The sequence below is a fragment of the Panulirus ornatus genome, chromosome 14 (genome assembly GCF_036320965.1).
Source record: "Panulirus ornatus isolate Po-2019 chromosome 14, ASM3632096v1, whole genome shotgun sequence".
NCBI lineage: Eukaryota > Metazoa > Arthropoda > Malacostraca > Decapoda > Palinuridae > Panulirus > Panulirus ornatus.
This window is the reverse complement of record NC_092237.1, coordinates 52597044-52611203: the sequence shown is the minus strand read 5'-3', so window position 1 is coordinate 52611203 and position 14160 is coordinate 52597044. Positions and strand designations below refer to the sequence as shown.

Below are 14160 nucleotides of genomic sequence, written 5' to 3'. Positions count from 1 at the left end.
TCCTCTTTTCCCCTCCATTTACTTTCCCTTAACTCCTCATCATTCGTGCCTACCTGTAATATATATATATATATATATATATATATATATATATATATATATATATATATATATATATATATATATATATATATATATGCTGGAAATGAGATGTTTGAGGACAATGTGTGGTGTGAGGTGGTTTGATCGAGTAAGTAACGTAAGGGTAAGAGAGATGTGTGGAAATAAAAAGAGCGTGGTTGAGAGAGCAGAAGAGGGTGTTTTGAAGTGGTTTGGGCACATGAAGAGAATGAGCGAGGAAAGATTGAGCAAGAGGATATATGTGTCGGAGGTGGAGGGAACGAGGAGAAGAGGGAGACCAAATTGGAGGTGGAAAGATGGAGTGAAAAAGATTTTGTGTGATCGGGGCCTGAACATGCAGGAGGGTGAAAGGAGGGCAAGGAATAGAGTGAATTGGAGCGATGTGGTATACCGGGGTTGACGTGCTGTCAGTGGATTGAATCAGGGCATGTGAGGCGTCTGGGGTAAACCATGGAAAGCTGTGTAGGTATGTATATTTGCGTGTGTGGACGTATGTATATACATGTGTATGGGGGGGGGGGTTGGGCCATTTCTTTCGTCTGTTTCCTTGCGCTACCTCGCAAACGCGGGAGACAGCGACAAAGTATAATAAAAAAAAAAAATAATATATATATGTGTGTGTGTGTGTGTGTGTGTGTGTGTGTGTGTGTGTGTGTGTGTAATTTATAATTACTCCAGGACCTCGGGTTTTTAAGGCTCCTGCAACCCATGGCAGAGCAACTTCCAGCAGCAAAAAAATATGGACAGCTTTAGGGTGAGAAGCACAGCCTCGCAAAAGGTCACTTTTCACTTGCGGTGTAACTTCTTGTAAGCGCAGCCCAATAACATCTAATTATCATTAAACCGTTATGTGATATCTAAGTTTGGTTTAAAGTCTTTTAAAACACTCAGATAATGCAGTTCCTCTAAATGTACGGAAATGTTTTCTAGTTCTGTTGATAGGCTTCTGATTCAGGTTATTTCTGGTAGTTACATTGTCTTCATGGTGAGGTCAGGGATCTCCAAGGAAAATTCGTACTTTATTTCCTACTTACAGTATGGAAATTAGTGAATAAAAGATAATAATCTATGTACACAAAGAACAGAGGTATTTCACTTTATAAAACTAAATATGGTACATCGTAAATGTCATTATTCATTATAACTGTCTGGTGGGCGTTATTAACATAGCAAGATCAATTAGCAATTCTAATCTCTAATGTCATGTGCCCCATATATATATATATATATATATATATATATATATATATATATATATATATATATATATAACAAGGATACGGTATCAATACTTGTGAAAACAGAGGAAAGGTAAATACAAAAATCATGCATAAGGTAGATATATACAAAATGAGCATGGACGGTATATATGTAGTCGAAAACAATTTAAAACTATCGTGTCACATGATGAGGGAGCCTTTTCCTGTTTAGCTTCGGCAGAATTTACAAAATGGTATTAGCAATGTGTAGGTCTATACCATAGGTTTGGATCAAACTTAACTCGTAGTTAACATCAGAGGTAAGACACTGATTTTCTACAGACATTATGTTGGGTATAGACACCGGCTTAATGCACAATGTTGTTGTATAAGTATCCTATACACTAATGAAAGACAAGCTGTTTATATAGTTACACTTGGCTTGCTTGTTCGCTTGCCATATTGGATATATTACATTATCGTGTCTTTTTCTCTTCTACACTACCGTCTACATAGTCTGTATATATATCCCGGTAACTTTGTTAAAGTTTACCTGTAGTATAGGATTTTGCAGTCAAGGCAGCTCTGAGTATTTGCAACATCGGTGACACGTTGAGGTATGTACCTTCAGTTGTAGGATATGCAGCAACAAGTGGCACTTCGTTCACGATTTTCATAACAGTGATATCACTCGTACATTCTAATTTGCTTGTGGACTTAGATAGTAATGAGAGCAAAGACTGCTCCACATTTTCCAGGAGAATTCAGGAGCCACAGACGTACAGTAAAACCTTCACGACCATCAAAGACCTTGTAAACACTCACTGGGTTATTTATTCACATGTATCAGGGATCCAGTTGTACTCCACTGGATCTCATAAACACTTGTCCACTGTCAAAACAGACTTGTGTCTTATGAACAGTGTATATAATCTTAATGCATTAGTTTTCATTGTAGAGAGTGCAAATTTCATAACTGTTACGTGAATCAATGAACATAAGCATGGAAATGTTGCCTTGCTACCGCCCTCCTTTTGTATAACAGAGGTTGGAAATTCCTCTGTCGAATTCTTTCTTCACTTAACCCATTTCGATCACCATCATTTCAGATGTCATATTCATTGATAGTAACATATTCAACGTATGGTCATTGTCTGAAGGTTACAGTACATCAGACTCACAATGCTTTCAAACTAAACAGCAAGTGTGAAGGTTAAGATCAGTGATTCTGCGTTTATGGAAATTAATTTTGACCTTGAAACACTGCAGACCACTTATGACTAGGTCATGAGCACTTCTGACCTTAACGTCAGTCATGGCTATAGGTAACTGGAGAACTTTCAGTCACTGTTTTACAGCTACCACCAATGACCCAGCAGTCACTGAAGACCTCATACCATTGATGACCTAGCACTCACTAAAACACTTGATTCATGACTTCAGATGTCTAATCTACCCTTCCTGAAGATAGCAGACCTCCTGAAGACTTCAGACCCAGATGATTTGGCACATGCTGAAGACCTCAGATCTTGACGGGCCAGAGCATGTCGAAAATAAGATTCAGATGTTGAAGGCTAAAGGTTCTATTGGCCTAGAACTTATTAAAGACTTTTAGTCTTAATGATCAAGCACTTTTTGAAGGTCAGACCAATGTAGACCATAACTTCACAAAATATTTGGACTCTTATAGATTCAGTTCTCGGCTATGAATGTAGATAATCGTGGATCCTTCCGTGTCCAGAATTTGCAGCATTTGCCCAAGACATTAGACCTCTGTATGACCCAAGCACTCGATGAAGATGTATGATTAACACCCAGATGATCAACCAATCACTCGGAACTTCAGAGTACTAATGTTGCACACCACTCCTGGAGTCCTCAGGCCCTATAATGACAACTATTGCTAGCACTCAGGACTAGATCCTTCACTCAGGACTGGAACAAGCGCATTCAGGGAGTTTCTCTCCTGGTGTTGAGATGCAGGGTGTCTAATTTCAGTCAATCTGTCATTAGTAGCAAATGATGTCCCTCAGTTCCCGCTCTGATCATGGCCTGATGGCCAGGCTAGGGAGTGTTGGTGAGGACGGCGTCGAGTCTGATGATATAAATGATCTGAGTAAGACAAGTGCTCAAGAAGTATTTGAGATTATCTTCATGTTTATGTCATACATTCAGTGGGAGAGATGATGAACTTGATCAAGTCTGTCTGGATGATACACCTGTGCCAGCCATAATCTGCTAAATACATTATCCTAGCTTTGAGTAGAAGATGAATGATCCTGGGGAGGATTATGATCGATAATTTAAAAGCATATTGTTTAGAAGAGAGATATAGTTTCTGTCTTTTATCGGCATACACTGAAAACCATGTCCTCATTTACGTACGGCGTTTCCATACGTGCAAAAGTGCAGACATTTTAGTCCTTCCCAAGTCCCGTCGACTTGTTAGCAATACCCTGGTCGATGATGGCCACGGATACCCCAAGTGGTGACATCACTGATGAAGGAGTGTGGTGGAAGACAGCGGTGATGTCACGTATGGAAGCGTTTGCTGGAAGACTGTGATGCCATCTTTGAGGGCACAAGTCAGAAACTGGAAGACTAAAATGACATCACTCATAAAGGCGAGTACTGGATAATTCTGATGAGGTCACAGAGGAAGACGAGTTCTGGGCGTCATTGTTGAAGATGAATGCTGTTAAGTTAGTGACGTCACTGACAACATTGATCAACGGAGGATCGAAAGGACGTTCCTGACGGCGAGCGATGGAAGACATTGGCTTCACTTCTGTAAGAACAGAGGGGCTGTCTTGAGTGGCGCCTCGCCTTGTGTTCTCTTAATGACGATGATTGTGATGTGGTGCGTATGGTATTCAGACTCCCGCTCACGGTGTGCTGGGGGATGTGATGGACCAGAACACCTGGGGAGGAGAGCTGTACTGCTACGGTATGGGAAAGAACACGCCCATGACCCATCCTGGGAATGGTTGGCTCACTGTCACTTCATAAGGGAGGATTTCCGTAGTCATCCTAGGAGTGGTTTATTCTCGTTTTATGTGAGGGGTACAGTCCCTCGACCACCCTACGGAGGCCTTAAACTGTCGCTTAACGAAAGGAACAACCCCGTGGCCATTGTAGAAAGCGTCATAATGACAGTCGTTTTGGGTGATATCGCAAAATAAGTCCGTCTTTTATATCCGTCACTCAAAGCCACCTACGGTCGCACTGAAGTTGTCGTTTGGGTAGCCAGTGTCTACAAAGGATGGTAGACTTGCCCCTCACACTAGAATGGCAGGGGAGAGTGCGGGAGTGAGGCAAGTGCGAGGGAGAAAAAAGTGCGGTGAAAAGGTGAGAGTTGATCGCCAGCTGTGTCGTCTGGGTATCTGGAAGTGAGGGACGCCTCTATTACGAGTGGGAGGACTTGCGAGGCCTGGTGATCTTATTCCTGGCATCTCTGGAGATGGTTTGAAGAATCCTGAGATCGACATCATACCATACTGGAATAATTGAATACCCAATATTCTTCATGAGGACATGTGAGATCCCCTAAGGTGCAGTATGATACTGGACATGAACTCCCTTGTCGGTTCTGTGATTCCATAGTCCCGAATATAACACTTATACAAGACATTAGTATCAAACGCCCTGTTTCAGATGAAGCCTTTCAGTCCAGAGTTCTTTGAGGACGTGATATCACGGAGTTCCACCATTCAGCGTATCCGAAGACCTCTGCGTGTGACTGACGAAGTCTCGTCGATCTCAACAGACTTCGAGTCTGTCGTCTTCTCCCTCGACAGGCTGAGCTACGCTCCTGTGTGTCTGCTGGAAAGGAGAGGAAACTCGGATTAGAACATGGGGACTTGCTTGGAGGATATTGAGGATGAGATGGTCTTCTAAGAACCAATATATTGATCTCGCTCTTCACTGAGGTTTATGAATGATGGTGCAATGCTTTAAGCAAGCACTTAAGGTGTTAAGTTATAATATGTAACTGACAGTCATTTTTGTATTGGGAGACAAAGTTTTAATCATTCCCATCTTCAGAAAAATTGAGGAAAAATAAACACATGAAAATTTGCACAAGAAAAACTAGAGAAAGTCTTCATATTCATAAGTAGTTGTTTATCATACCGTGCTCCATTTTCTTCAAGTTCAACACACACACACACACACACACACACACACACACACACACCTGGCGATGCTTACCTACATAATCAAGAGAGAGGAGGACAAATTCTAGCCAGGTCTATACACCAGCGGTTCCTGCAAAGAATAATACATATAATACCAGATGTGTCTGTTGTAGGAAGAGGCCTTTACACTTGAAGTAGAGGCACCAAAAACACATTTATAACATGTTAGTGTATTGCAAGTATCCCAGGTAAAAACATGGACTAAAAAAAGGTCCGGGAAAAAAAATGTTTAATCAAATGTGCGTTTTATGAAATGTATGGTAAGATATGACATGAATCAGAAAATTAACTCAACAAAAAAATGTTTCTGGCAAATTGAGATCGAAGGAAACAGTATGACCGAGAGAGAGAGAGAGAGAGAGAGAGAGAGAGAGAGAGAGAGAGAGAGAGAGAGAGAGAGAGAGAGAGAGAGAGAGAGAGAGAGAGAGAGAGAGAGAGAGAAACATGCATCACCATAATCACGTTCATAACTGCTCCATCCCCTCCCCCCCAAACCCACCGCCTCCGGCCTCCTGTTCTTGGCTGGAGCCACTCGCTCCATCAATCAAGGCGATGAACAGTGTCTGTCCACACACACACACACACACACACACACACACAGCAAACCGTCTGCTGGCAAATATTAGAATAGCGTTCAAGTATCACGATAAGAAAATACTCAGCGAACTTTTCACTCTCCTACATAAGCCAAAACTAGTGTATGATTCGTCAGCTTTGGTCATCACCCCTAAAGAAACACAAAGAGCAAATAGAGAAGGTCCAGAGGAGGGCAACAAAGTGCCAGAATCAAGAGAGCTGAGTTATGGGATATAGGCTAGAGGCCTTAGATTTGCCCACCATGAAAGACAGAAGAGTGACGGGTGATATGGTCACAGTCTTTAAGTTTTTAATTCTGTTTGGCAACGAAGACAGTAAACAGTTCAGTTCTTCGAAAGACATCGAAAGTGCAATAGCCAGACGATTCAAGGTGAAGTTAAGCAAGAAACTTGTTAAAGAAAAATATACACAGAAGTAATCGTATTGAATGGAAGATTGATAATTGGAACAAATTGAAATAGGTCAATGCAGGCTGCATACAGACGTTTAAAAGAACTGTATGATAGTAGAAAATATGTGTGTGTGTGTGTGTGTGTGTGTGTGTGTGTGTGTGTGTGTGTGTGTGTGTGTTTTACAGAAGGTGCACATTAAAGCATCCTACGGGAAAGACCGCGCCATATCAATACCCTCCTCTCTTGAACTTAACAGTCACCACACTGCAACTGAAGGTAACATATGCGCCAGACTTAACGTGCATTAGGATCTTAAGCTGACCGTAATAGTTATGAAACCTGGATTTCAGCGCCAAAAAATTGGCTAGAAATTGACAGTTTAGGAACTAAGAGAGATCATTGCGACAACTGGTTGACTGAGGCTGAAGAAGGTGAGTTAATTATGAAAAGAAAGTGAGGTCACCTGCCACGGTGTTGGGTGATGGGGTGGTCGAGCCGAGGGAGGAACTTTCGCACTTCCTTACGACCCCAGCAGCAGCAATGCCTCCCCGTCAGATGCCAGCATGAAGGCGAACGGGTCAGCCTCAGGCAGGGCTGGGATGTCATCAAAGGCGTTGAGGTTGTCCTCAAAGACACAACACGAGTCGTCGGAGAGGAGGTCGCTGAGATCGCCACTGCTGCTGAGAGAACAGCTGACGGGAGAGAAGGTTGTGGGTGACAGAGGTGAGGTAGCGAAGGTTTTCTCCGACGTGTGTGGCTGAGGTTGGAAGTTGCCGCAACCAGCGACTGACGTGACACGACAACTGTCCATGGAAGCATCTTCGATGTGCAGGTCCTCGAAGAAGATGTCTCCCGGGTGTCCGTTCTCCAAGATGTGCGAGAGCGCCCTGATGTAGTTGACAGCGAGCCTCAGCGTAGTGATCTTCGTCATGGCTGCCGCAGCGCGGCGGCTGCAGAAGTCCGGCAGGATGCGACGCAGGGTCTCGAAGGCTTCGTTGATTTCCTTCATGCGATGCCTCTCGCGGGCGTTCGCCGTCTTTCTGCGGTACTTAGAGAGCGGTGGAGGCCTTGACTTACAGGATTTGGAATCCCTCTGAGGTAGGCTGTCTCGACTCCTATCGAACTGCAGCCGCCTCACTATAGACCGAGGACGAAGACCGTACTTCTCCGCTGTCTTCGACGGCGTCCTGCGCTGACCTCGACTGTTATTGTTCGCGTCTGTGCACTGGGACATTTTACTGCCTTCTCCTTGGGGCGAACTCAGCTCGGCCATTTCACTTTCTTTATCGTCTATCATACTAAATCTGCGTCGTTTGAAAGCATTTGTATCTTTATAGTTCCAAGACTTTATGATGCCTAGACTGAAAAACTGATTATCATTTTTTTTCAATACAAACTGTGTCCTTCGAAGTAGCTGCTACACCTCCCGTGTCCTGGCCAAGCACTGAAAAACCCTTTGTTGCGAGCTTTTGAAGACATCAAGGCTTTTCTTACACAGACGTCTTAGCACACGCGACTCTGGCGCTAAATGGCCACAGCAGGAGCCTGCAACACCTGCCCGAGTACTCGTTACACTGTCTACACCTCAGATCCTCCGATAGAGGCTCACTTGCTGGTAGCCTTTGCCACACATCATCTAGTCCACCAAGTTCCCTCAGAGACCCCTTATACCAGCAAAGAAATTTACGTGCCTTTGAGTTTGTCTATGAATGAACGAGAACTGCCGCACAAAATCTTAATCTCCTCATTTTCTCTCAAAACGTTTGTATAGCAGCTGGTATCACTCTTCAGCTGATTGTCTGAGAATCCACCGCAGTTTATACAAACACAAATCACGAAATGCACATCTGATTAAAAGTGTTCACGCGAGGAGGTACATCTTTGTCGAGAAACAATTGTATGAAGCTTCATTATCCTCGCTCCTGTTAGTCCACAGGTATTACACAACCGAGTACTTTTCTATTCACGTATTCATTTTACAGACGTCTATCTTTGCGTTCTGCCGTCCGTTGACATCTATGGGTTACAAAGCAAACGTGCGTGGAGTATCATAGTGTCAGCCCCATACACACTGCCTGTCCAGGCTCTTTCGGCAGAGTGACACACTGTCCACGCCCTGTCTTCATTTCAAGGGAATGTCTCGTTCTCCCAAGCGTTGTGGACGGCTGTGTCAAACTGACGAAGTGCGTCCTCCAGTCCTCCGTGGTTACAACAGCTCTGCACTATAACACGACAGTCTTGGAGGCACCGGTCACCGTCTTTGAAACAGGTGACAGCAGTGACAATGATGGTCTGAACATTTTCCGCGTCACTTGAGCGCAATTAGGCCCAGAGCGTCTTGTACAATCGCTTATCATTCAGTCTCTGATGCTTGACATGTTGCGGTCCTCACGAACTCAGACGAATGATGGGTTTTCGGGAAGAAAAACTTTCATCATCTTTTCAGAGAACACTTTTGACTTCATTGCAGAACCATCTTGACTTCATCTTGCTGGTTTCTTACGGAAGAGGATGTGATCTGTAAAAGAGAACGAATCAGTCTTTCACGTAATGGGAAACTGTTCACTGAATCTAAATAAATAATGATGAATTTTGATCGATGGATCAGTCAACCATATATATATGTATATGTCATGAATTAATATCATGAGGCGACTGAACGCACAAAGAAAATAAATCAAGGTATAGAAAATTAAAGCTATACCTGATTTCAACGCAGCAGTAAGTAGTGATCCCCGAGTCCCGACCGAAACCAAGGCGCGACCTCCTTACACTTCGAGAGCAGCGGTAACACTGGCTTGCTCGCTCCCAGTCGCTCGACCAACGATAGCGGTAGATGCCTGCGCGCGTGCTCGGAAACCACCACCACCACCCTTGACGTCACACAGCGGCTTTGACAGTCACATATCACTCATCAATGAATTACTCGCTTAAAAGAACGGCTCGTTATCACGTAATTCTATCCAATGCTCTTGCATGTCACATGATCTGTTGGTGTTCTCGAGGAAATGTATTCTCTGGCGCGAATATAGTAGTCCGTGAAATACTTGATGGTTGATGCGATGGGGTAAAGTGGAGTTACGGCGCCTATCGCCTAATGACTCAGTGTCCGCCGCGGCGGGGATAAGAGAGGTGGTGTGTTATCACCTCCTGCAGGGTATAGCTTGGCCAAAACGTTCGTGACCACAAGATTTTATTTTCCCACTATTATGTTAAAAATTCAAGTGTGACTAGAAGAAGGAATTCGTATTTGATATTGTACTTAATATATCTGGTATTTTTCATGAACGAAAATGTCAAATTATCCCATTTTTTTGCTTTGACGTGGTAGGCCTTCCCTTCATCTCTCTCTCTTGAAAGAAACTGATGAAGAAGGTGAGAACCACCATGACAGTTTTTAAGAAAGATATCAGCGATAAGGATAACATGTCTTACGACTGCTAAGCTGATGATAATAGGTACATAAGACAAATCAAGATCCCGAAAAATAGATAAATAAAATGATGGTTGCCCACGTAGCGTAGCCACGGTGTGAGTGGCGTCTGGACATTGTTCATGGCGCCAACCACCAGAGCTGAATATATCCTTCATGTTTGGAGAGTCCTGGTGAGATCTGATTAACCTTACAATGATAACATTCACATTACCATGAGAATCACTGAATTTATCATGAACGAAAAAAAAAAAAAAGCTAACCAAATGCGTAGCTCAATGCTTATTCTTTATGAAAATCTTTTTTGAAATAGTTTTGCCAGGAAATGACATATATGACAAGTAACAAACTCTGCAACATACAATAAATCGTAAATATATAATGTGATTAATACTGTTTGATCAACTACTGCAGTCCGATGTATATAAGTCTATTATATACATTATCCTATATATTATCCTATATACATTATTATATACATTATCCTAAGCTCATTAATCTGAAGTCCGTCTACGACATTTGTCTAATCCATCTTTGTCTAATGCAATCTGAAACGTCGTTTACGGACTTGGACTTCGTGATATGCAAGATGCATAAATCCACGTTATTCTGCCTCTTACGACGACGGTCAAGGATGTTTATTAGTCTCTACGGACCAGAGACGATCCCACTCCCTGAAACCACACACACTACGTAAGGGCTGGTGTAGAGGGTACATTTCTCGCACAATAGTAGAATATACCAATATGTCTTGTGGCACCTTTAACAGAAGGTTGCTCGTGGTTTTCCCTTATTAGAGTCTTACGAGAGACACCTCGTACGATAAAAGCTTCGTGATAGGAGGAGTTGGGAGCCTGTAGTTTGAAAATAATATGCATATCGGGAGAGGAGACTCAGCTCCACCTCGTGTTTAGGTAAAGCACGCCCAAAAGGAGCCACTCACTCAGAGGGATACGGGATGAACCCAGGGAAATCCGAGGATGAAAAAAAAAAAAAAAAATGGACGACTGTTGTTTTGTTATAATCCCAAACGCTGGAGAATGAAAAAGAGTTATGTAGATGGTAACAAGACTGTGTTTACTACGCACATCATAATAATTTCTCGGGATACCACGTAATTTGTTGCCAGCACTATCACATCCCACCATAAACTGCTATCTTTAGCATTACCGCTACTTAACACGACCACAAAAAGAATAAATACCCACCTCAGACGCTAACACTTTCAGCCATATTTAATGCAGCACAACCAGGTTTTGTTCGTAAGCTTGCAAGTTGTCCTCATGAGTTCTGAATGTCAAAGTGACATCCATCCATTGTCTTTCTGTGGCCATGTTATTACATATACTCAACTGATGATGTGATACATAATGTATTAGCAACTTGTCATCTATCGGTTGTAAGGAAGTTTGTGTCACTGGAGGCCATGTATTCTTTGCTGTTGTATACGATGCCTTTAATTGCTTCTAATAATTTGCATGTGACCGTTGGACTCCTGAGGATAAGCCGTAGTGACTTCTGCTTCTTTTTTTCTTCTACTCAATTCTGGAACTCATGTTTATCTTCATCAGGTCTTTTAAAACATTTACGATCCACCTCTTGTGTAAAATGCAAGTTTTCCCATCTCAAAATACTTATATTTTTTCTCTTCTCTTTGTACTTTTCAAAGTATCATTTCCAGCCTGGATTTGAATGAAGCCTTTGACATACATAAGTTAAAACTGTATTGAAACTGAATTCGAATTTGTTCATTCCTCTTGTCATAAGTTACCATCCCTTGTGTTATCATGATTTCGAAGTTCTTTCAGACTTTTCATTATCCTCGTAACGACACTTCGCTTTTTTTTCAGATCGGTTCTAAGTCCATCATGATAGACAAGGCATCTGCGAAATGTGTCACTCATCTCTCTGGTCGAACCTTGGAAGTCTCCACCATTGGTGACCTGGCTTGTGTACGGCTGACACACACATGTCAAAGAAATCAAACATTTCGACGAAACTGATTGCAGAGGATTACCAAAACACACCGTCAAGGAACGCCGGAAAAATTAATGTAAATGGAAGGGGGAAAATGTCAAAGACACTGACATCTACTGACGCAATGCTTTCTCAAAACACCAGCACAGACAACCTGAATCCCTCCATACGACAGGTAGATTACTACACCTCAGATAATGGCATATGAAAAACACTACATATACTTCCACACCGTCTTATATACATCTCACGGGGCCAGGCGAGAACTCCTGGTTGTGGCCAGACAACATCATCATCCGCGGGAGACCTGGAAATGATGCATATTCCCAGGTCCCAGGACGTCTCCGTCGCCCTGGTTTAGGAGCTACATGAGCCCCCTTAGTTGGTGTTGCCGCTTGTCCCCTGTCTGCCGGCCAGTGAGCTATGCCGACGAGGCCGCGATATCGCAGTACCAGGGATGTCCGACCACTTGTTGCTGCCCTTATCAACTCGGCTATTACTCAGGTCTTGTTCGCTGTCCACCGACAACTGTCCTCTGTTGAGCGGAGCCGATGACGTCTTCTGTTTTTCTTTTTTCAGACATTTTTTTTTTGGTAGTCTGCGTTTTACGTTGAGGTCTGAGTCTCTCTCTCTCTCTCTTTCTCCTTCTCTCTCTCTCTCTCTCTCTCTCTCTCTCTCTCTCTCTCTCTCTCTCTCTCTCTCTCTCTCTCTCTCTCTCTCTCTCGCAGCGACTGCCGTATGGCAAAGTCTCTAGTCGTCGGTTCTCTCGTACGTCGTAGGCTCTGGGCAATGCACCCACAGCTTCTCAAAATATGCATCACTTGGTGCTCACTGTCGAGTCTGTGATGATCGTCTTAGCGGTGGACGATATGCTCACGCTGACGCACGTCTTGCCCAGCGAGGAACTAGGCCTGAAGTCGAGGTAAGGTAGCCCTCAAGTCTCCACGTCGAGGCTTGACGGGACGAAGCACGATACCTCTGGTTGTCTGGACCAATCACCGTAGTTCTACGATATCTCTGGTAGCCTGAACCAATCACGATAGTTCCACGACACCTCTGGTTGCCTGGACCAATCACACAACAGTTCCACGATACCTCTGGTTGTCTGGACCAATCGCCGTAGTTCAACGATACCTCTGGTTCGTCCTGCAAGGGAATTATGGTAAATTGAGCTCAATGATTATTGTGGTGGTGCCCCATGTGCGTGAGAGCTGGAGGAAAACGTAGTAAGAGGAAGAGATAGAAAGGGAGAAAGATGGTAGGGTAACTGAGGGAACTAAGAGAGAAGACAGTAAGTGAGAGAAGTGTGGAATCTTAGGAGAACGAGAAAGACACAGAATGAACAAACATAAAGTGGTCTCGCATATTCGTTTTCATCATTCATTTGAATATGAAATCTCTGAGGCATATATATATATATATATATATATATATATATATATATATATATATATATATATATATATATATATATATCTTTTCTTTTCTTTCAAACTATTCGCCATTTCCCGCGTTAGCGAGGTAGCGTTAAGAACAGAGGACTGGACCTTTGAGGGAATATCCTCACCTGGCCCTCTTCTCTGTTCCCTCTTTTGTAAAATTAAAAAAAAAAAAAAACGAGAGGGGAGGATTTCTAGCCCCCTGCTCTCTTCCCTTTTAGTCGCCTTCGACGACACGCAGGGAATACGTGGGAAGTATTCTTTCTCCCCTATCCCCAGGCATTATTTACACCATTAATAACCTCAAACATTATCCAACTAATTTTAATATCAATGTATATATATATATATATATATATATATATATATATATATATATATATATATATATATAATTATGAAATACATCTTCCTGTCCGTCCCCTGAGCAGAGAAGAAGACTGCTGGCAGCACCTTTTGGGGCGTGATAAGCTGTTGCATTTACGCCACACAGGTTGTCTTGGCCTCCAAAGGCGTCGAGTGTCTGTTTGTGTCCCTGGCGGGGCTAAAGGCAGGAGACTGCGCAAACTCCGTAGACTCAGCGCCTTTCTTAGTCACGTCAGAACCTTCTTCAGTACCACTGAGGACAAGATAGATTAGTAGCTTTATACGATGCTAGAGGACCACGGATTCCGCTGGTTGTGTATATATACAAAAAGAGTCTTCCAGAGATGGCACAAGCCTTTATGCTCAGCGGTAGCAGGAGTATAAGTCATGGCAGCAGCTACACTGGTATGAGACTGAAGTACCTCTGTTGCAGATTCGCCACTGTGACGGTGGAATCACTACTTACCCTCACACAGAAGG

The 14160-nt window shown here is 43.1% G+C and overlaps 1 protein-coding gene across 3 annotated transcripts in view; it reads right to left on the bottom strand.

Annotated features, from left to right (window-relative positions):
• Window positions 1–1087: 1087 nt before the first annotated feature.
• Window positions 1088–14160, bottom strand: part of LOC139753430 (uncharacterized) — a 93891-nt gene continuing 80818 nt past the window's right edge. Inside the window, exons 1-4 of one of the 3 annotated variants that reach the window (XM_071669919.1) lie at window positions 9170–9775; window positions 6929–8983; window positions 5490–5546; window positions 1088–5102 (exon numbers count right to left, since the gene is read on the bottom strand). In XM_071669919.1, coding sequence (XP_071526020.1) covers window positions 6986–7762 — 777 coding nt within the window. In that variant the 5' untranslated portion in view covers window positions 7763–8983; window positions 9170–9775 and the 3' untranslated portion in view covers window positions 1088–5102; window positions 5490–5546; window positions 6929–6985. Of the gene's footprint in view, window positions 5103–5489; window positions 5547–6928; window positions 8984–9169; window positions 9776–14160 lie in introns of those variants that run through there. The other 2 variants (XM_071669922.1, XM_071669921.1) reach the window with 2 other exon arrangements.